This window comes from Sparus aurata, chromosome 1, assembly GCF_900880675.1.
Source record: "Sparus aurata chromosome 1, fSpaAur1.1, whole genome shotgun sequence".
NCBI lineage: Eukaryota > Metazoa > Chordata > Actinopteri > Spariformes > Sparidae > Sparus > Sparus aurata.
Genome location: NC_044187.1, coordinates 22,435,792 through 22,459,699, shown reverse-complemented (window position 1 = coordinate 22,459,699; position 23,908 = coordinate 22,435,792). Strand labels below are relative to the sequence as shown.

Below are 23,908 nucleotides of genomic sequence, written 5' to 3'. Positions count from 1 at the left end.
GAGAGAATTTGTTAAAAATTCTGATGAGAAATTAACAGTGACTAAAGATGACATTAAGGAGCTTTTAATTCAGTATGTAAGATACATTTCCCCTAAAGTACTACTTAGACTAAACTGATACATGTACATTCAGACTTTGGCTTTCATTTAAGTCAGTAATAAAAGACAGAACAGGGCTTACTTCTCCCCGGGAAAAAAAAGATCCCCCAGTACGTCCTCTTTGTCTCCCGGTCTGATCAAGCCTTCGGAGGTGTCCGACCCTTGGGTGCTTTCCACAGCACTGTCTCTGTCTGATTCCCTCTCCCTGCCTTCGTCTGCCACCTCCTCCTCTGGCTCCTCCACCTCTCCTGGGAACAGCTGGCACTCAGGGATGGGGTCAGGATCAACCCGTGTGCACATGATTACCGGACAGGCCGGCTCCTCCTCAAAACCCTGGGGAAGAAAGGACAGAAAATGGTGTTCTTATGAGTACGTTTAGAAACAACTTAACAAACACTGACCTGTAAAAACAAAAACATCTCAGAGCTCGACTTCGGCTATTAGGGATCATGGTAACATTGCCAAAATCATTTTCAGTGAAATCCTTGGTGCTGCCATGAATCCATTTAATTTTAAGAACATGCTCCCTTTAATGCTAGATCCTGCCACCAGGTTTAAACAGGAGCTGTTAGCAGCTGAAGCAGCACGACTTATTATGGTGCAGATTCACCAAAATGTAAAGGAATACAGAGTGAAACCATGCATGTTCACATAATGAGAATACAGCCCAACAAAATATCTCACTTAGTACCAACTCCATAGCTCGCTGACTGTAACCTGAAGGCATGCAGATAGTGCCGGGTGGTATGGCTATGGTTTTAGGTCATACTGTGATATACGATATATACCTCGATTATCAAATTATCCATTATTCTTTTTTTGAGTGATTACACGCCCCCTTCCGAACATCACAATACATATTTCAACCATCAATGCAGACATAGCAAAACGAAACAACGTAAAAGACAGAAACAGACACAGAGGGAGACTCTAATGGGGAGAAATTGGTGTTAGTGTCTTGTATCTGCAGAGACCCTGCAGCCCCTCTGCCTCCGTTTCCTTTTTGCTCAATTTGTTGTGGGATGCTTTACCAACTCATAATGTTGGTATTTGATGGCCTGGGACTGAGATTCAACCAACTAAGTTAACGAACATCTTGGCCAGATTCAGGACATTCAGGGTTTTGGACAATGAAATATTTCTTAGAAAGCAGAGGAGAGAAATAACCATCCTGTCCTTCACCAACGACCAACCATGTAGTGATTCTGCCTTTAGCCTGTAAACAAAGAGAATCAAACTAAAGCAAATGCAGCCAAAAGTTCAAGACTTAACAGTGTTTAAAAGTGTGGGGAAACATTTTAATCCTTCCTAAATACTTTGCAATATCATGCAAATTCATATTTTCAGACAGTGGAAGTCCTTTGGAATTCATCAAAAAGGCATTTACTTGTTTTTAGTTGTAGGGAAGCTGTTCACAAATCAAGATTTCCCATTTAGTAAATTCCTTCACTGTGGGAATGGTATTAAGTTGACAAGTGGGGGTCTAGAGGGCCGAAGGGTGAAAGGGCAACAGGTTAAAGGTCATAAGTCCCGCTCCATTTAGTTTCATTCTTCAGCGGCTCAAATCTGGTCTAACGCAACAGAGAACAAGGACTTTTCTCAGCATGACTGAACAGCTGAGACACGCAGCAGCATGACGGAGGTGGGCAGGTGAAGCTGAATCAGAGAGGAGAGGCTCATGTGTTGGGTACAGGGCAACAAAAACGTTGAGAAACAGGCACGGATGGTGGTAAAGACAGCTGTGGTGAAGAAGAATAAATACAGAATATAAGAACACAGCTAACGAGCGTGGAGAAGAAAAGGGGGCACGGGGGAACACAGTCGAGAAGAAATGAAAGAATTATCAAAACAGAGTGGGGCTGAGATTAGACGAGAGTGTGAGAGCTGCAGAAAAGATGTAGGTGAGGCAGAGATAAGAGTCAGGCCAGTATTCGACAACATGACAGACTAATAAAAGATTTTAATAAGAAAAGATTCAGACAGTTCTCTGTCTCTCTCTCACACACACACATACAACTCTGATGTTTCATCCTCAAATCTCCACTGATGCAGAAATATTCTCTGAACAGTGAATATCTAACCCCTTACTAAGGAGTGAAGAATTTAAATAATACAGCATGATTTGTATTTGAACCCTTTCTTTAACCCATTAAGACCAAATGCAGTGTTGGCGTGTTTCTCCCTTTAGAGGCTGATGTCGTGAGTGTGTTTTGGATGATGTTGTCACTTTCAAGACATGATTGAGGAAAAGCATTGGGATTCGTCAATTGACATTAGAGCAAAGGCAGTCATTTCCAATTAAAGCCAAAGTTTTCAGCTCTTAAATTTCTTTTATCTCCAAAGGCTGAGAAATAAAGCTTTTAGTGAACGCTGACAATTCTGTCAAGTTTTTTACGAAACCCTTTTTAGTTTTTAGGAGGTGCTTTCCATCAATGCCTTAGGTTTTAGCTGACATTGCCTGATGTCTTTATGGGTTAAAAGAGGAAAGATTTGGTCTAAAATGACTTGTGTAGAACCGTCAGGTTGAAATGGTGCTGCCTATATGTGTGGTTGTTTTTAGCGTTATTTCCTTTTTCAACTCTATTTTTCCTCAATACATGCATGTAACTGTTTTAGAAATGTGATTAATAAAAAAAAAGTTTTACTTACTTTATTTACTTTTGAGTAATTATCTTTTAGTTGTTTGGACTTTAAAAGTTGGAATGCAAAGTTGTTCTCAAGTGTCAATAATGAATGAGAAAGCAAAAAAAATAAATGGGCTGCAATAAACCTTGTTGCTTAATTAGAAAAGGAAGATTGTGCATGCAGATCCAAGTTAGTTTGAAGTCTCATTGAAATGAAAAACACGAAAAAGCTCTCTTGGCCATTTGGCATGACTGATTAGATGGTCTGTAAACTACATCCTTGTGTAATTTGAAGGTTGTTGGTAACTGTTCAGAGAAGATTATGTTCTTACATCTGAATTATCTACTGTATTCATATTCATTTACATCCCACTCCTACACGCAACACACACACACACACACACACACACACACACACACACACACACACACACACACATACCTGCGCACAACCAAATTAAAAAACTACCAATTCAACTCATAAACTGAAGCTCTATGCTATAACAAAGAGCCAACATGGGGTCTGGAGCTGAGTCACAGAGAATAAAAAGAAGGGGAAAGGTCTCTTTAGCATTCCTCAGACCAGTCTTTATTTCCCTGCAGCAGAATAAGAAACAGTGAGAGGCAAGAAAACAGGCAGCCCCCCCTCCGTACTGCAGCACAACAATTAAAGAAACTGTACAAGCTAACACAGCGAGGAAGTTTAACACCTGATGTGCTCATTCTGAGGAGGAAAGTGGAGGAGCTCTTCATGTAGGGCTGACCCACATAATAGGAACAAGCAACGTTTGTAGAACTAATCAAAATATGGAACAGAGCCCTTCAACAAGGGTTGAGAAGCTGTGGGATTCTTACACCTTTACTTAAAAAAGTCAAGGAAACCAATTACCTCAAAATGACCAAGTAAGGTAGACAAATAATTCTTAATTGTTAACTTTTTAGCTCATACAACTTAAATTGAATAATCTGTGTTACTCTGAGTTTATTGGTTTCGTACTTTTTCAGTAAAGTCAGTTTTTTAAAATTTACAGTGTAGGTGTTCCTTCTTTCGAAGTTTTTTATCTTGACAGGTTGGACCATTTTTGTACTTGTGTTATCTTTATATAGACTGAGTGTGCTGTTGCATCTTGTTCTGTTAAGCACTTTGTAACAGTGTTTTGTGTTATACAGTAAAGTTTATTTGTATTTTCTATAATAAAAGTCAGCTTAAAGTTATTAATAGCTTAATTCTCTTTAAGTACTGTACGTATGTTACATAAATACAATATACCCAGTAAAGTCTTTATTTAACTGACTGCTCATTTTTAAGTATTTAAAGAGGATAATTTCCCTCTGTTCAGGTGAATGTGTGTCAGCTACTCACTGAAGTGTTCAGAAACAGAGACGATACCTGTTGAGAAGTCAGTCAAAAAGACGGAGAACAGAAGCACATGTGCCATCATTTAGACGGGCAATTAAAGCCTTTCTGACAGCTTGTGTTTCAGGCAAAGACACTAATGGACAATAATACCCTACAGTGTGTGTGTGTGTTTGTTTTGAAACAGAAGTACTTTGCACTCTGACAGTCTGATGAGAGTAATAAAACGCTGTGATGGAGGGAGGAGCTGTGTGTGTGTTTATAGTCGGCCTCTATCTGTACCTGCCAGTTTCAGAGAAAGCCTTGGGGCTGTAACAGCCCAAACATGAGCCTGCAGATTGTTTTGAGTTGTTTGATTCCCCGCAGCACAAACACAGCTAACCTGCCAAACAGCGCCCAACCTGCCAGGGGCCTTTACATTTTGCTTGTGCTTTTAAATACAGCAGCTCTATTTGAAGCGCCTTCACATCACCCCTTGGCCAAAACAATATTTGTATCGCCATTTAAAGCTTGCTGCTTGGAACAAGGCACCTCTGGTCAGACAGAAGGGGAGCACTGTGCTGCTGCACTGGGCAGTATGAGAAAACTGATGCATTTTCTGAACATTAGAGCATGTAAAGATATTTTTGGAGTAAGCCAAAATAAAACTATGAACCTCAAAATGAGCATTAATATGCATTCTTTAATGTTTATGGTGGTTTATGGTCAGAATCATCCGTATTAAATGAAAGAGAATCTGTACTGTATTGTGCTTGGACAACACCAATGTCAATGGATTTTGTTTATCAGATGTAAAGACATTTACAGGAAAGGAACAGTAAAGATATAATAAATAAACAGATAATTATGCAGCTTAACATCATTACACTGCACGGCGTGCATGCTGTTGCACACATTTCTATTTCATATTTGGCTTTAAATCAAATCAGGAGAAGATTTCTGATCTCTGTGAGTCTGTTGCTGCAGGGTCTGACCTAGTTAAAATACAGACATCCTATCATTTCTTTCCTGCTTTCCTTCCCACTCTCCCAGGTGAGACTAATGTCAGAGGAGGAAAAGATAGAGAGAAGAAGAAGACGAAACAAAATCAGGCTCTCACTGAGATGAGAAATTCAGGTTGACTGAACAGACCTTGTTTTTGGTCAAGTCATGTGTTTATTTAAGAGCAGAATATGAATGTGTACATCTGTTAGTGTATGTTAAAAACAAAGAGGTTTTGCTAAGCTCCCCCCTCAGCCAAACCCTGTCCAGGTGTTTTGTATAAAGCCGAGCTTCTCTTTCATCAATCGTCACTGAATCCCTCACATGTGTGGGTTTTATTACACACAGTTTTTTTAATTTCAAGTGTGGCAGAATAAGCATGCATATGCTGTGAACGCTCCTTAGAAAAATACTGGTCAAGCACTATTTACAAAGATAGTCAGTGCAGATTTTCTAGGTAGAGAAATAGTTGTGCTGCAAGAAGAGTTATGTATGAGCTGGAGTAAGGAGGAGACTCCAACACAGCAAGCCAAAATGTATTATTAACATCCACTGCAGCTACAAAAGAAATGTAAGAAGTAGGGAGAACAATGATGGATAGATGGATGGATTCATGGATCGATGGATGGATAGATACATAGATACAGAAAGTGAAGAGCAGGGACTTTCATCAGATTTCTATGCAAAGTTGAAGAGAAGGAGGGAGAGGGAGAGGGAGAGAGTGAAATATCCCCAAAAGTCAAGTGGACAGAAATAGATGAGTCACAAAACACCAGAGGCAACTTAAACTAACACACAAAACACAACTTCTGAAATCTGTCTGAAGTAACTGGAAAATAATTTGACCTCTCAATTAACTCTCAGCTGAACTTGACAGTGAGGTGCATTCTTCAGAAGGGCAAAGTTTATGTAACATGAATGATGACTACTACTCAAACCACATTGACACAGCCCTGAAACTCAAAGTGTTGAGTAAGGTATTTGTCATGCTACAGTAATTGGGCAACACTGTGAAAGATCACATAGATAATGGTGGGATGCAAATGATGTCACTGTACTAGAATTGCTGCTTCAGTACTAGTTGCTAGGGAGGCAAACACTCAGCATTTCCATGTTAGAAACAAAGTGTGTCTTCATGCGAGAGAAAGATTTGGGACCAAACAGGTGAGACACACTGAACTATTTTATTTCCTCTGAGATGAGCTGTAGTCAAATAATCAAAATTCATCCAAATACACTATGCAAATTCTCTTGGACAAAAATATCACAGAGGTGATTCAGAGGAAGTCCAATCAACCTGGTGTTTGGTATTTCATATGTGGGAAAACGAATGCAGCTCGACTAAGAAGGAAAGTGAACAACAGACCATTGTCCCCGCATGATGCATGCTTGCTCATAATATTTTTCATATTCTATTCTATTTTCTATTTCTGCTTCTTGTCTTGCAGCAGTTACTTTTTATCTTCTTATTTTCTTTTAGTATGTAAACTTGATACTAATTCTGATGACTGGTGCGATACAATGAAATGGAGCAATAATCAATGTTAATAGTTACACTTGTGCTTTTCTAAAGCAAGACTGTCCCCAGGAAAAACAACAGCAGCAGTTGTTTTCCTCTGAAACAACATTCAAATTAAAAAACCCTCTAGCGGCTGTGAAAATTAAAATAGGAGCAAAGGAGGAATTCGGGTGACTGTATTATCAACAACACATAACTAACTGTGAACAAGGGAGGTGGCTGTTAACTTGACACTTCCAACAAGAATGGGTCAACTTGTGTGTTCAGAGCCACAATAGTTCCCCAACTCTGTACCTTTAAGGTAACAGACCAGAGTCCCAATTCAAAATAGATCTAACAGTGCCACATTTCAGTATGTCATAGCTCATATTTAGAGTACAGACAAGAGGAGACAGACCGATACGTCACAATACACTCACTGCAATATTTGTACTGAAAAATACAAAGCTGAGCCATGCAACATGTCTAACCTGAGGAAACAACTGGTCAAACGCAGATATAAAAGCTGAAGCTTGTGCAGTGCTTGAGAGTCCTGAAGTTCCCTGCTGCGCCCACAGCTGATTTTAACACGACTGCAGCCAGCGCTGTGCTCATTAATGTAGAATTAAGCCCCTTTATGAATGGGGACAATTCATTGTCATCTTGAGGTAATTCATTAGCTAGTTGGAGAAGTTGTTGCCAGAGATAAATTGATTTTTCTTGAACTATGTCTGAACTACATTTTCTTGGCATTTTTACCTGTGTTATCCAAAACTCAGCTACTGGCTCCATCTCAAATTCTTTAACAACGTTCCGTTAAGTACACTACAACAATCCATGACACATTTTACAATGTTTGAATCCTTAACCAAAAGTAAGTGAAGGCATCATATTTACTGGGAAATACAATAGTATAAAAGCACTGCAACAATGACGACACAAACTGCTGCCTTCTCTACTTTGGATAAGGCTGATGAAACGCTGCAACGATGTATCGCTGCTTTTAACAATTTCCTTTTGAAAGATGTATTTTTATATCAAGTCCAATAATGTGTTGATATTCAATCAGTTTCTACAGTTTAGTCCACGTATCAAGGGCCACTCACTCAAGAGTCAGGTCCAGGTATTTGAGCAGCTTCTTCCTTTGAACAACCACAAACTATGGATTTTCCTGCTACTACTGCCAGTAAAGTAATCTTTGTGATTTTAGTAATCTACATTCAATCATGAAAAAGTTTAAGAAGCTGTAGTTCACTCTGTTTCTTTCTCTTCACACAAGAAATTTGACATCAGTTTTTAGCTAATCAGCATACTTCCATCCAGCCGTATACTGTTGTATACAATAAAAGCTTACATGCACACACACACACACACACACACCCACACACACACACACACACACACACACACACACACACACACACACACACACACACACACACACACACACACACACAGTGACAGGCAGAGTGACATGAACTAATTATCTACTGAGAGGCCAATTAACTTGAGATTAGTGTTCAATCATGAAGTCATCAAAGACCTGAACTGTTTATCTTGTTCAACAACAACATCAGCAGCAGGAACAGGATTGTTACAGCCATCATTAAAAAGATAGACTCCCGATCCACCTCTTCTCACACCCCTTTAGTGTGTGCTGAGTGCTGAGGGTCAATACAGTTTTAGTGCTGAATAAATCATTTATCTGCCCCTCTGGCACACTGGAGAATTATGTGGATGACCATGCATTTCAAGGTGCTATTGATCTTGATGTGAAAAGTGGGAGATGGCTGCCAAACCATGACTGAGTAAGAAAAGTACAACCTGAACATCTTATTTTCTCATCTAAAAAGTGACATTTTTAAGTTAGTTTCACTGTTTCTTGTCATCTTTTTTCAGAATTTGTCAGGACAACATCTCAATTGCCAGCAGAAATGCAATGAATATCAATAAAATACGTAAAAAACAAGGACATTCTTTATGCAATTTGATCTGAATTAGATATTCCATTAATTAAAAACATTCTGCAATAAAAGAAGCTGAAGCTGAATCTTCAAAAAGAGATGCAACAGTCTTTAAAGATCCAAGCACTCTATTGAGGACCGCCCTCTAAGAACATTTGAGGAACATGTTTGTGGTTTGTGCAAAACTAGTCAACAGAAATTACGCAGCTTACAGGGATTTAAAACATGTTGTTGTTGTTGTCTTTTTGTTATATGACTAGCTGGACAGTAACCACCTTGTTGCTGTACAATGAAGCAAAACAAATGTTGTGCAAAAGACAGAGAGGACAAAACAGAGATGGAGAGCTGCATCAGTGTGGGCTGGAATTGGATGAGCAGACACGTGAACTGACATCGACTGGATCGATCCACACTCTCACAAAGCTTTGATTTAGTATGAGTCAGCAATAAAAAGGAGACGAGTGAGGGAGAAATTGAAAATAGGGGGGAACGTGGAGAAATGGAGGGATAGAAAACAGACAGAGAGAGAGGATGTAGAAACAGGGAGAGAAAGAGACAGCAGTCTCTCTGCTTGTGTTTGTCAGACCGGGCTCCAGAGATAAGAGGCGTTTCTCTGCAGAGGCTTTACATCTCTCTCTCTTTGTTCTTTCCATACTCTCTTACTCTCTCGCTACCCATTCTTCTAAGCCCTGAGCTGCTCAAATGCTGCCACCACAGAAATATTCACCTATAAAGTGAAACGTTTAATGCGCCTGCTCTGATATTCAGCTTTTTGACTCTGTCACCCATGGCTCTTCTGTCACTCTGAGCCTCAAATCTCACCAGTGGGTGACAAGAAGCACTGAGACAGGCAGGTATAAGAGGCTTTACAGAACCTTAAAAGGATATTCTAATTCACAAAAGCTGAAATGGATAGTTGATTATCTGATTAGTCAATAATTTCAGGAATTACTGAAGCATACAACGCCCAGCAATGGCTGGTTCCAGCTTCTAATTTGTGGGGGTTTGATACTTTTCTTATAATAAAGGAAATATTTTGGGCTTTTGAACTGCTCTTAAAAGATGTCACCTTTGGCTTGGGGAAACTGTTATTGTCCATTTTTCTTTCTTTATAACTTCATGAAATTTCATACACAAATAAGTAAATAATCAAGAAAATTACGAAATTCAAGAATTATGCTTTAAAACAGAGAATAACCAATGAAACTAATATTTGCATTTACACATATCACCTTCAAAAAGACTTCATTTGTTGAGCGATGATCATATTCACAGAGTACCACGACAGGGGAGCATACACACTCTCTGTGTGTGCGTATGTGCATGTATCTGCATGCACGTCTGTATTATTCAGCTCCAGTGGTAAGCAATACTCCTACGCATGCAGACACTCACACATTACACAGAGGGGAAGTAATGAGTCATATTTCACAAATATTCTGTTAAGTCAACACGGTGAGAAGTAAATGACACACACACACACACACACACACACACACACACACACCCCCACACACACACACACACACTCGCCCCAAAAGAACGACTGCACAAAAAACACCTGAGACTGTTAAATAAAGTCTCTCTTCCTTCCTGCTCATTCATCCTTAAGTCAAAATGGTAAGTAAAACATCAACACAGTAGCTGTAAGAGCAGCTTGACACACACACACCTACACATCTATAAAAACATTATGACTCTATGTTATGCAAAGTGTTCCAGTCGCACACAAACACATTTGTTTCCACCTGAGTCTCAGGGGAAACAGGTAGCTGCTTGGATTACCAGGAATGTAGCCCTGGACAAAGGACAACATAGGGAGGGACTGGAGCTGCACACTACAGACTGTGTGGAGGTATTCTCAATTAAGCCCAGTTTAGACTCATACAGGAAACCCCGAGAGGTGAAACAGCATGTGTGCCTGTGCTTTCTGTTGTATTTCTGTATCGACTGAATAAGCAGAAAATGTCTTAACGTGCAGAAAGATGGGAGAAGTACTTATTTCAAGCTGAAAATTTAGGTTTAGAGTGAAGATTAACATTCAAATTAGGTTTAGAAGTTGACTAAAGGGTTAAAACAAGGTAGAAGTTACAGCAGTTAAAAAGTTAGTGCTGTTACAAACCACCTGTGTGTGTGGGTGTTTATACAGCAGGCCCATTAAACCAGGAGAACTTGAAATACATCCCTTGGTTATGAGCAATTTACTGTTACACTGTTTGTGTGCGTGTTGTTGAGTGAACTGTGATTTATCCTTTAAAACATGTCAAGACAATTTAGCTCTGTTAACTGTAGATCACAGATGCTCCATCCTGCTGACTGCTGCACATTCAGTCAGTACTCCACATGTGGAGGTAGGTGAGTCAGTGTGTAAATGTGTGACACCACAGATCAAGAAGACGAGTGTATTTCTTAGAAACTAAAACTAAAAAGAAAGCAAAAAATTGTTCTGGAGCCTATGCTTTAAAAATCAGAATAAAGGACCAAACAGTTCCTGTCAAACACCTGTTCCTTAACTTTGTATTTGACGACTAACAGTATGTTTGAACAAAACTTGCTACTTCATATCAAAACAAGGAAGTAGGCACTCGCCCACAGAAGTCAAACCAAAGTCATGAGCTTTGTTTTTAACCCTACGATAGACCGTGTCATACGAGCCACTGGGTCTGCAGCTCATGATTATGTTTATTATCTTTCGTTAAAGATATAATATTTAACATTTACGCATTGCAATGTCTAAAAAGTAGAATTTTGTTGCATATTTGTCGAGTTGTGTACTTAGATTTGACCAAATGTTTCCCACAATGTTCAAACCCAGAGAAATCTACCATTCTATTTAACGTGAGGGTGCACCATAGCACTTTAATTTACAGTGACACATCAGATGATACGGCAGAGAGTGAGGTCGAAAGACAGCAAAAGTGACTAAACGTAACGTGAATACCGTGAACATATCTGCATGAGTCACGTCAGGTTTTCATCAGCAGTGGTGGTTGTTTAACAATTAAGGCATCAACCATCATCCAATTCTACTTATTGACGTCATCAAACTCCATCTTTTTGTTGCCATTATTTTGATCGAGTCATAGAGCAGAAAAAAAAAATCTAGCGTTGAGCATTTAGCATTTAGATGTCTTGTATTATCTAACCATAACCCAAGATATTCAATTAACAATGACATAAATCATAGAACAGCAAATTATCACTTTTAGGAGCTCAACCAAACATTTTTGCCTGTTTATTTCACCTCACAAATTAATCAACTGTCAAAGTTTCCAGGATTCACTCTTGGTTGATTTACTAATGGTTTCAGGGATGCTTTAGTAATGTTTCCTTGAATTATCATCATCGATACTATAATAAGTGATTGCGAGAAGAGAAGTTATATCCATCTTCAAGGGAAAAGCACAACGCCCTGACTCATATGTAGCGGAACAAACGTTTCACAACTCTGTCTCATTCAGTGTGCAGATCTCTCGTCCTCACAGCTACAGCCTGTTGTGTCTGGCGTGTTGATTGTCTTCTCTGAGTCATCACACTGATGTCCAGTGACAAGATAAGAAAGCACCTCACTGTTATTCTCTAACAGCATGAATAGTCTTTTTCTTGAGCCACAGTTTGTCAGCTCTCTTGCTGTTGGCCGTTGAATGGGGGCATTTCAGTATGTCGTTAGCGGCAGACGAAGAGCAGGTGGTCAGGCCTCTGCCTCTTGTCAGCTGGTGCATGTGCACAGCATCAAGTATTTTCTTAAAGGAAAACTACAAGAACCAGAAGAGCGTCTGCAGATGTTCAGAGATAACATTTGGCTTTGGAGCAGCCGAGCCGGCAGAGTAAAATGTTACCAGTTAACGGTTCTGCAAACCACTGATAAGCTGACATTTTAAAAGGTCAGATATAAAATTTAACCTAAAGAAATGTAGGGTGCGACATATCTGTGGTGTGCAGAAATCTACATTGCTAACATCTATTCTGGTGATTGTGTTCTTTAAAACTATAGTAGAAGTAAGAAAGTAAATAAGAAGAAAATAACTATTCGTAATAAGATAATTATTTGTATTGTTCAGAATTTGTTCTTTCTTTTTTCGCAGAGGGACATCATAGAAGGGAGTGACTGTTTTAACTGCTGCAGATTAGCCTCCATTCATCCAGTACAGCTCACTGCTGCATGCTAATCTAGTTATTCTAGTCCTGGTGTACACACTGTGCACTGTGAAAGACACTTGGCTGAATGTCAATCTTGTTTAAAGAGACACAAACACACTACTGCAAAAAACAAACAAAATACCCCCCAACTATATTAAATATACTATATGAACTTTTACAAAATGATTTAAGTGGAAAACAAAAGTCTTCCAGGAATGTGTTAGCCCAGGACAATCAACGCGTATTTTCCTGTTCGGCTGAAGAAGAGTAATCTCGTTATGTAATGTCCAGTCACAGACTAGGAGTATTCAAAATGACGACTGGGTCTGACGTCACATGTTGCAATTGTGATCCCCACAAAGGACTCACCTTGCCTTTCTATTTTTGGAGTAATGAATGAATATTAGAAGGTAAAAAAGTACAGCTGTACTGTGAACATCACATGTTTAATAAGGCAAATATTCTTGTGCTGGAAACCGCACACTGTTGTCACATTCTTTAAGATCATCTTAATGTCTTAAGGTAATATAAAGAACTTGTTCCTGAGGCCAAAAACATGATTTACACCATTTAAGTTGTAAATAAAATAAATTTAAACACCCTTTCTAAGCCATGTCATGTGAGTGTCATGTTAACAGTACACCTTACATTTTCAGCATGTTTGGTTCAAAACACATTATGATTGATATGGTATAAACCTCCCTATTTTCTCTGAACAATGGCCGGAGTAAACCACACTAAATAACTAGAATTACACTTAAAATCAACAGAACATTTCCAAAGTGAACCTCTTTACGCCATTCATTTGTCCTTTCTTTTTCAATCCATCTATACCTGGACATGCTATATCTGTCCTGTTCCCTGAACACTTTGATTACACTCTCTTTCTTGCTTCCTCCTTCCTCTCTGTCACTCCCTCTCCTTACAGCTACCCTGATTTTCCAATTAATCCCATTACCATCAGAGGGATGTTGAACCGCGACAGAGCCACCAGCTACTGAGGCAGAGAGAAAAAGATAAGACTGGGATGAGACGAGAGCGAACAGAGGAGACAGGACGGTGCAGAGTGATGACACAGACGCCAACAGCTGAGCAAGACAGACAGGGAAGCTGTGAGGGAAGGGTCACTGGCATGCAACACACACACACACACACACACATTCAACACAAACTGGGGGACAATGGACTCTGCACTTCTGCTGATCTTGTCTCCCCCTTCACTAAAAACTATTTCTGCTTTCTTCATGTTTTTAGCCTGCCTCTCTTTCTTGTTTTTCTATCTTACGCCTTTGAGTCCTTCCTCTGTTTTGTTCCCATTCTGTCAAGTATTCTTTCGTCATCCCCATTTTCCAGCTGACTGGGTGCAGTCTGGTTGCTTACCCCGTTCACTAGTGAGGGGAGTCCATGGTCAGCAGTCCCCCTCTTTCCACCAGCCAAACCCTCATCCACTGAAGTCATCCACTCGCCCTGTCCACCAGGGCTGAGTCTGTTTGTCTTGGCTCTCACACACACACAATCCACACACTCTCTCACACACACCACACACAGGTGTTCCCTTCAAAGGCAAGAGGAGGAGGAAGCACTGGGTTAGTCCAAAGGGTGAGTCCCTCCTAGTGGTATAATCCAACAGAGAGGCAGAGGAGCGGCGCAGGATGTACCGTTCACTTTAAAACGCTGCTGCACCGGCTGCCTGGTTTCTCCTCCACCAGAGACTGCGACTGCCTCCCTCTCTCTCTCTCTGTCTCGCTTTGTAGCACACACACTCACAGACACACACAAAAACACAAACTCTGGACCCCACACCCTCACACTCACACACTTTCCCTCTCTTGCTGACTGGTTCGCCGGCTGACTCGCATTCACACAGTGAGAGCTCAGATCAGGCAACAGTTGTTGAATTCATGGCCCCTCCTCCCCCTCCCTCCCCTTTGCGGGTGGTTGCTTAGCAACTGGCTTCTGTGGGCGGGGCTTGCAAGAGCCCTCACATTGCTGCACAGTCTGCTCTGGGCTGCCGCCTACTCAGGCTATATTTGCATATGAAGCCCTGCCTGCCTCTCTGTCCAGCTCTGTTGTAGCAGAGGCCAGTGCCTGTGTGGGCTGTTGAGAGGGGGAGGGAGGTGAGCGCTGTCACTTAAAACTGAAACTGTTTTGTCTTCAGTGATGTAGCAGATTCCACAAGATACACTGGTTAGTCACAAAGGGAAAAGGGGGCACGGGGGGCGTTGGCAATGCAGCTAGAGGCATGTGTTGTTCACGTAACTCGACTAAAACTTTCATATGAGTTCAGAAAATCACTTGTATTAATTGTTATCTGCAATCAATTAATTGATTAGTCAATCAACAGAGAGTTAATTGGTGACTATTCCAATAATGGATTCATTTTACAGCAATCTTTTAAGCAGAAATGACAAAAATACTGTGGTTCAATGCTCTTATTGAGAAGATTTGTTGGTTTAGTTTGTCTTCTAAGTTGTCAAACTGAATATCTTTGGATTTTCAACTGTTAGATGGACAAAACAAGAAACTTAAATATCCCAACTGCAGCTTCAAAGCATTTTCTAACATTTTATGAACAACTAACTGATTAATTGAGAAAACATCTGACAGATTTACAACCCAGATGCCAGAATAAATGTTAGCAACGTACGCTGCAAAACCTGTATATATAAACCATATACAGGTTAAAACTATGCTTTAGGTTGAATTTTCAATTTCTCTTGTCGTAACTCTGTGTTTATGCTCTACTTAGGTTTAGCCACAAAAACCACTTGGTAAGACACTACTACTATCACGGATGGAGATGGTCCAACTTCTGTGAAATATAGCTTGGATTTTGATTGCTATAAAAACACACGTAAAGCTCTTTTCATGGTTTCTAACTACCTGACATTCTACAGATTAAATGAGTGGTACGGATGCAATAATTGAGAAGTTAGGTTTAATTTCTCCAAGAGTGGATTATTGGTTTGAATGAATCAGTGAAGCTAAGATCAATTAAGGATGTGTATTGACTTTCATGTTCAGAAGGGATGAATGGAAACTCTGTGCACCAACCCCTTTAAAAAGCAAAGCTATGCTTGCTATAAATGTAATAAAAACTAAATTTTCTCTGCTATGCAATTTCTTCTACATTTCTAAATCATTTCATAGTACTTAATGTCCCATCGATGTGCCCCCAAAGCATGCAAGGTATTCCTCAAAGAATACACAGAAGTTTTACATAAATGTAGGAGCTGAGTGGGATCTCCATAATGTTTACCGTTGTTTCCTTTTCAACTCCTATCTGAGCTCCGCAGGGCATTTCAGTCATTCCTTCAGCTACAAATCCTCCACCTGGGTCTTCAAAAGTGGCCCTATTCTAGTTAGGGGCTGACTAGCTTCTCTTATCACAGACAGGGATACAGAAAACAACTAGAAGTCAGAATTGAAGACTTTCATCCAATTAGAGCTCCAAAAATGTGATTATCGTGTTGTTACTTGTGTTTGATGGCACAGTTCCTGCAGAAAAGGTGAATGTTGCAGAGTTAAAATGTCAACCATGAATTGTTTTTACATGAAATGTGACTTAAAATATTGCCAATTAATTTTCTGTCAAACGACTACTTCTTTCAGATGCAGTGAATATTAAGTCTGGTACACACATTTATAACAAAACATCACATTTTATGAGCTCCTCATTTGTCTTGTAAACAAAAAAATGTCATTCGTACAATTAGAAAAAGCTATCAAATCATTGTAATAATAACTAATAAAGTAAGAAGTACCTTACATTTGTACAGTTCTTGAATAAATGTACTAAGTTACACTCCAACACTGGTAGAAGGTGCTTGAACAACATAAAATTACATTTTCTTGGTCCTTTTTTGTTTTTGTCCTTTTGTTTGTTTATATACAATATAAAGAGCCGATTACAAATAGATTATATCACACTTCAAGTATTAGCTCAGATATATTTTCTATATTCCTGCATTACGACAATCCTTACTCCCATATTACTGTCGCCCTATTTGTATTGGAAGGACTTGTTCACTGTGTTGTGGAAACAGGATAAATCATACACTCTACCATCATCACACACTCCATCACAACAATCCCCTCCGGCCCCTGTGCGACTTGAAATAAAAAGAGAACAATGACAGCTTCTGTATGTTTATTCTGTTTCTTCTGTGCTTTTATTTTTTGATTTTCTCATCTTATAACTTTGTTTCCTCCACACCAAAACTTTAGATTAATCCATCAATTTAATCAACCCTTGTTGTCAATAAAATTACGATATATCTCTGGCTATATGTTGTTTTGTTTGGACTGGAGTCAGCCGCCTCTGGCAAGAGCTGATGGTAGCGGAGCCAAAACTTCATCCTGCTAAAATTACAAGAAAATGTCAGTGAGCGTATCACCTCTCGTTATCTCTCTCTTGTTTCAGTGTTAATTTCATGACTCATGCTCTATATGCCTGCCAATCTCTGTGTATCATGTAGTAGGTGTCAGAGAGCTACTTGATGTGAGCACCCTGATGCTGATGAAGAGGGAGATGTGGTGAGAAAGATGAAGAGGAGGAAAGAGATATGATCCAAGCTCAGGGAGCCAAAAAAACCTAATTGTGTGGGAAAGAATGCACCCTTCCTACCGTTTCCTTTCTCCCTCCCTTCCTCTTGCTCTTCTTCTCCGTCACTTCTCAAAGATGTTGGCAGCGACTCAGCCAATTGCCTGTGGCTATTTGTTTATGTGCAATTTGTTAGAGGGCTGGCCTCTTTCCCCCCTTTCAAAGAAGCCATTTACAATTCTATTCATGTCTACCTGCCTCATTCACACTGCAACACATAGTTACGGACCAAGGGCCTGGCTTTCACTACGTGCTTTCACATAGTGCTAACAAAGTTATGTTAATGCTATTCAGAGAAGGGACAACATTATTACGTTACTTTCTGTAATGGTGTATAATGGGGTAGGGAGGTGCTATATTAAAGCGATGAGGCTAAGTGGCAAAGAGGAGGTGTTGAATGGACACAAGGCTGAAGCACCTACAGACATATACCTTAAGTTCACATAGTGAGTTGTTGAAAAAAAACAAAAAAAAAAACCAAATGTGTGTTTTCAGTTGAAGCAGCTCTGTGGGGATTCTCGTCCAGCTGCTGGGGTTCGCAATGCAGCAAGACGAATGACAGAGAGGAAGAGGGTGGGGGTAGAGATGGATGGAGCGAGACAGGGAGAGGCCCCAAAGAATAAGGAAGGAAGCAGAAGACAACAAGGCAGAGAGACTCTTTAGGGGGCAGTGGGTCGGTAGGCCGCTTTTTTGGGTCGAGTGCTGTGAATGCCAATAACGCTGCTGCTACTTCTTGTAAGGATCTGCAGAGCAGAGCTTTGGACGCATGACTGCCACATGTGAACCTACAGATTTCCTGTAACAATTGTGTTACTAGGGATGGGAGGAGGAAATAATTAATTGCGGATGGCGATAAAAATACTTACAATAAGGGGATTGTGGTGAATTTTTTTTATCAGGATAATCGTTAATATCGTCACATGAATGACTTGAAAAAGCTGTCTAGCTCGCTGACATACAGTCCTAAATGCATTTATCCTTTATTTGTGAAGGGGGACCTCATGGTTTATGATTGCTTATTTAAGACTCTTTGCAATTTCTAAGAGTTTTAAATTATACCATGTTGATGATATTGTGAATCACAATTATGTTGGACATAAGGTTTTCATGTCATTTCATGCCTAGTTGTTTCACAAGAGTCAATTTTATTTCAGTCCACGAGATCAGCAGTTCTGCCATGTGTCTTCAGGCTGCTTAATCCCACCAGCCTTGGGTATTCATGCCGCAGCTGATTCCGCAGCCTTCTGAATTCCTTTGGCGCTCCCGCCCCCGATGATTTCCATAACCCAAGTCTGCAACATGGCATGGCCTGATCGACGACTAGATTGTTATACAGCCTAATGATGTGTATTTTCTGTCTTACTCGATAAATACACGTAATTTGAATTTAAGGGTTGCAAGGAGTATTTTTTTACAGAGCCTGAGATCTGACAGCATGCAAACATTAAATGCACAACTATGTGACATTCATTTTAATGACAATGTAGGCAGTGGAGGCACTGAGAGGGTCAGATAGCGTGTGAGTGAGCGAGAGAAAGACTAAAAGGGCTGAAATGTGCAGCATCATTTCTGTTGCTATCTTGAGTTTGCAGGGTTTGACAGAAAAAGTGAAACCATGAATAAACGATTTTCAGAAGGAGTGATTGAAAAACCTAAACGATCAATTTGATGGGAGCAAGGCTTCAAAGAGGAAGAAGAAGGCACTTCTAATAATTCAATTCAGATAGATGTATATTAAAATCCACAAACAGGATCTATACACAAGCATTAAGTTCGGATAGGTTTCAGAGTGAGGGGCCTGCTCCATATCAGACACCCAGAGCAGGGGTTTGCTTCTCTTTATCAGGAAGCACTTTTTTTATCATAAAACCCTTAATCTCTAATGCCAAACACAGCCAAGTATCAGCAGCGATTTAGTTTCATCTTCCTCAAACTTATTCCTGCACTTAATCCATCCAACAGTATACTATACCATTGTTTGTACACATGCAAAAGCAGGAAGCACAAGTACTGCATAGATGTATGAAGTATTATCTCCTGCTAGTGCAGTTCTAGTCAGAACAAAATATATTGTTGCCATTTTAATATATACACAATACTCCATCACCAAACTGTTTAACAGAATTGTTGTAAAATTGAAATAAAAATAGGAACATATCCAAAGATGGACACGTTTCGAAGGAATCCTGCAGGTCAAACATGTAAAAGATGCACCACTTAATACAGCAGGACCCAGATTCTATCTGTTGTTAACAATATGGTGGGGATATAAGTGAAACCAGGCCACTGGGTTAGTGTTGCCTGCAGGAAAAACTCACACACAATTGTGGAGGTATTGATTACTGGTGAGGATGCATCTGTTTATAGAAGGACACAATGTACTCTGACACAGTTATGAATGACAGAATACAATAAGACTTGGGGTGCACTTTACAGGTCAGACACACATGTACAGTGAGAGAATACTGTATGCAGCGCTGATGCAAAGGTATATATATTTTCCCAGTTATCACAAGTACAAAATCATTTTTGCCTCTAAACACCTTAAGGTCTGTGACAGACAGGGTATTAACAGATTAGTGGTTCCTGCTCGTGTTACACACTTCAAAGTATGAAACATAGCATAACAAACTACTAATTTTTTTCTTTTTTTAGCAGCTTTATTTGGCCGTTTGACTTACAAATTCAAATATATACCAGCTGTTAGGTAGTACATTGAGTACTCCACAGACAGAGGGCTGCACATGAGAACATGTATGGATACATTCAAACTGGAATGTATGGATGTGTCTCTAAAATCATGTCTATGCATCAACTAACAGGTCAGTTATAGGTCACTCAACATGCCTTGTATCGGGATATTAATGTAGGCCCTTTTTCTGACAACATAATGGTAGACAAAGCAGAATGGTGCTTTTGTTGGATGTTTAAAATGTTTCAAATATTAGCCACTGCAATGCTGTGCTGAGCTATTGATTGCTTTATTGCAATGATAAACCTAGTAAAAGCTTATGAAATATAACTTTCTGATCAACCTTGCTTCTATATTTAGAAGTTTTCTCTCTTTTTAGGCCTATAAATTTTGTTATAGGGTATTCTGTGTGTTCAGTATTATTGGACAAGAACCCCAAATTGCTCCCAATGGCGGTGCCATTCACAGTGTGCTTGAATGTCTGAGCACAGAAATATCATGGAGTGGTTTGGATGGAAAACTGGCACCCCTGCCATTTGTGCATGAATGTGTATGTGAATGGGTGAATGTGATGGTAAAGTAAAGTGCTTTGACTTCTAATGCAAATACAAGTTCATATCTCTAGTACTTTAAAGGTCCTATTTGTAAGAAGTTGATTTCTGAGTCTTATTCCCAATTTAACAAATAGTGATGCTTTGGGCTTGTAAGTTCAAAAGCATCAATTTAGAAAAGAAAACAGGTGGCTGACAACAGATCAAAGCCTTACGATCAATACACAACCTGACCATCCATCAATCAAATCACTTGCAGACAAGTGGGACAGTAGCCCACTCAATACTGAAAGTAAGAAAGACAAGTACCATTCCGATTAAAAGCTGAGATAGGAAGTTGAGAGAGGGACAAACAAAAACAGAGGTTCAAGAAAAAGTCTTCCTATCTGCATTTCAAAGTTTTCTACAAAACCAGTGTATTAAATTCCCCTGAGTATCTGCAGCTTAGAGCCAAAGAAGAAGTGCTGCAGAGCTTCAGCAGGATGTTCAGGTTTAATGGAGGTTTCACTTCCTCTATTAAAAGGTTACAGTGGGTAGAGGGGGCACTCTGTGTGAGCTGAACCGAAACAATGCAACGAGACAATGGTTGCTAATTAGCCTGACAGACAGGAGGGAAAACACTGAACCGTGAAAGGAGTTATTGACCAAGGTCATGGAATATAAACACACTTTGTTAAGAGATGAACAAACACAAGGGACGCACACAGATCACACAAACAGTGGAGGAGGTTATTTGAATCTAACGAGACGGAGAAACGGTATTTTCAAAGCTTTGACTGTTCACAGACATGTTTTTGTCTTTTCTCCTGAATGGACACATTCATTCATTTAAATACTTTCACATCTTTAAAGTTCTTGAAAGGTGCTTCACAGCAGCACACCAGTGATTCAGCCATTCAGCATGTGATAAACTAAGAGTAATGCTGTTGTATTATTACAGCTGCACAAAAAGCATTGCAGTGGTGTTGTGGCTCAAAGAGACCTGGGAGCTGACACAGGAAGTCAGCCCCGGTAAACATTTACACCTTCACTACTCCTCTCTTTCACTCACTGTTCATGTTTACGTGGAAAAAAGATTTGAGCCAGCTATGAGGCTTTTTTGTGTCACCGTTTTATCACTCAGTTTTGCTGAACCACTTGTTGAAACAGTTTGTGCAAGCATGAACTTCCTTTAAGGCTGTATTGAAACCCTGTGGTGTGGAGGCAACACTTACCTGTGAAATTGCCTTTTACACTTCGTACATACGCTGCTTATCACTCTGCTCACAGCTGCAACAAGAACCATGTTGTGTGGCAACTAGTGATTATTTTAATAATTGATTATTCTGCTGATTATTTTCATGATAAATTGAAGGATTGTTAAGTATAAAGAATTACACGCCAAAAAATTATTGCTGTAACTCCAGTTACGAGCGGAAGTGTGTATATCTAACATGCTAACTTCAGTAGATATCTAAGCAACCCAGTACCAAAACATCATAATGTCAAAACTTTGTTGTGTGTGAAAGAGAGAAAAAAGGGAGGGAGGGAGAGAGAGAGACAGAGAGAGAAAGAGAAGAGAAGGAGGATGCAGTGATCCAGAACTGAGCTCCTGTGACAGCTTTTCTATTCAGTCCACACATCACAGGACAATCAGCGACCTAATTAAACAAACAGAGAGTGAATGAGGGAGAAAATGAAAATAGAGAGAGAAAAGATGTCAGGAACAAAGAAAAAGTGACGCTGGAGGGAAAAAAGTTAGGTGGACTGATCAAAAGCTAGTGGGAAAAACAAAGGAGAAAATGGGGATCAGAGAAACAACAAACTGCCAAAAGACGGAGGGAAAGAGAGGATCTAAAGAGGCATTGGAGAAAAATCAATGATTAAATCAGACGAGGCCCAAATAAAACATGAGCAGCAGGGTGAATAGAAAGTAAAGTCAAAAAAACAGTAGTGAGGAGGGCTGCGGTGTTTAACACACTGGCCTTGAGCAACATAAGAAATGCTGGCTCAGATGTGGAGGCAGAGAGAGAGAGAGGATGAGGGCAACTGTGCTGTTGCAAGCAATTCAGTTTATCCACTTTGAAAGGAGGAAGACAGGGTCCAGACACTAATTATGGATAACAAGACAGACAGACGGACAGCAGAGCTTAGCGCAGACCTCCAGCACTAGTCAGGGGAGATAACAGTAGCAAGAGACAGCAAATTAAGGAGAGAGGGAGGAAAGTGGTACAGAACGCAAGAGAGAGAGAGTAAAATATTTAATTTAATAAGACTCATGGCAGACTGATGGCTCAGGGTTTATATTTTTTCTGCCTTCCACAAAGACACAGTACAATTTCCTGTCCGCAGCCTTTGCAGGACCGGCAGTACAGCATAAACTGTGAAAAAGAACAGTGGAAAAATCCACTCAAGTAAAAGAGGAAAGAAAACAGACTCTGCTGGAAACCAAATACTAAATGACAGAGTGTGTATCCTGCTGGTCACACTGATTCAGCTATCTGACACTTTCATGTGAGGCATCATTCAGGTTGAGTCTAATAAAGACACAGAGCAGTCTCTGCTCATAACACAGTCTGTGCTACTGCTGTGACTGAGAGAGTCTGGTGATGGACATGTCAGCTTTGATTATGACAGATGTGAGTTTCTGAATGTACATGTGCGATCTGGTATTTCATATAGACGTGTGTGAAGAAATGTGTCAGATCCATGTTTAAGTGTTGCTGAGCACTGTGACACTTCCTTCTTCAATCTGTGCAGAAAGGTCTCTTACCAGTTTAAATGTCTTCGTGGAGGGAGCGACGAATGAGGCATGCACACACAGAACGAGAAGTTGTTTGGAAATTAACTGCTTAAAGTGATGGCAAGGCAAAGTGTTTAGAGGGGCGTCATCAAAAAAGGGAAGGGCCAGAGGAGATCACCCACGCACATCCTGAGATGGACAGGACAGCTGCATTAGCACATATGGTGCTGTATAGACTCCCTATACCAACAAGTGCTCCAGATTAAATGACAAAATACTTTATTAGTCCACAACCTGCACAATGAAACATAGAGGAGTTTACTAAAATTGTTCCAAAATAAATCAGAGAAGGTAGCTAGCTGACTTAGTCTCCTCTGTGGGACATGGGGGAAAAAAAATAAAATAAAATTGCCAGTCCAAATGTCAAACCCAGCAGAGGTGCTGCAGCCTCATTCACGTTTACTTTAGCTGGTGAGGATCTTAAATGATTAACAGAGGTACTCCTGGTGGGTCTGTCTACACTGCAGTCTGTGTACACCATCCTGAAGCAAGAAGCAATGAGGACAGCAGTAGAGAGAGAAGACGTCATTTGAAATTGGGCAGAATAATACAAGTAATAAAAGAAATTGTGACTTGCAACAGGTAAGAATCTTACTTAAGGACCTTGATGTACATGC

General features: G+C 40.0%; 1 protein-coding gene across 5 annotated transcripts in view; it reads right to left on the bottom strand.

Annotated features, from left to right (window-relative positions):
* The window catches only part of rab11fip4b (RAB11 family interacting protein 4 (class II) b), a 30,870-nt gene extending 16,315 nt beyond the window's left edge, over nt 1-14,555 (bottom strand). The window contains exons 1-3 of one of the 5 annotated variants that reach the window (XM_030416723.1): nt 14,322-14,553; nt 14,044-14,218; nt 182-432 (exon numbers count right to left, since the gene is read on the bottom strand). In XM_030416723.1, coding sequence (XP_030272583.1) covers nt 182-432; nt 14,044-14,121 — 329 coding nt within the window. In that variant the 5' untranslated portion in view covers nt 14,122-14,218; nt 14,322-14,553. Of the gene's footprint in view, nt 1-181; nt 433-14,043 lie in introns of all 5 variants that reach the window. The other 4 variants (XM_030416742.1, XM_030416732.1, XM_030416714.1 and 1 more) reach the window with 4 other exon arrangements.
* Nucleotides 14,556-23,908: the final 9,353 nt, after the last annotated feature.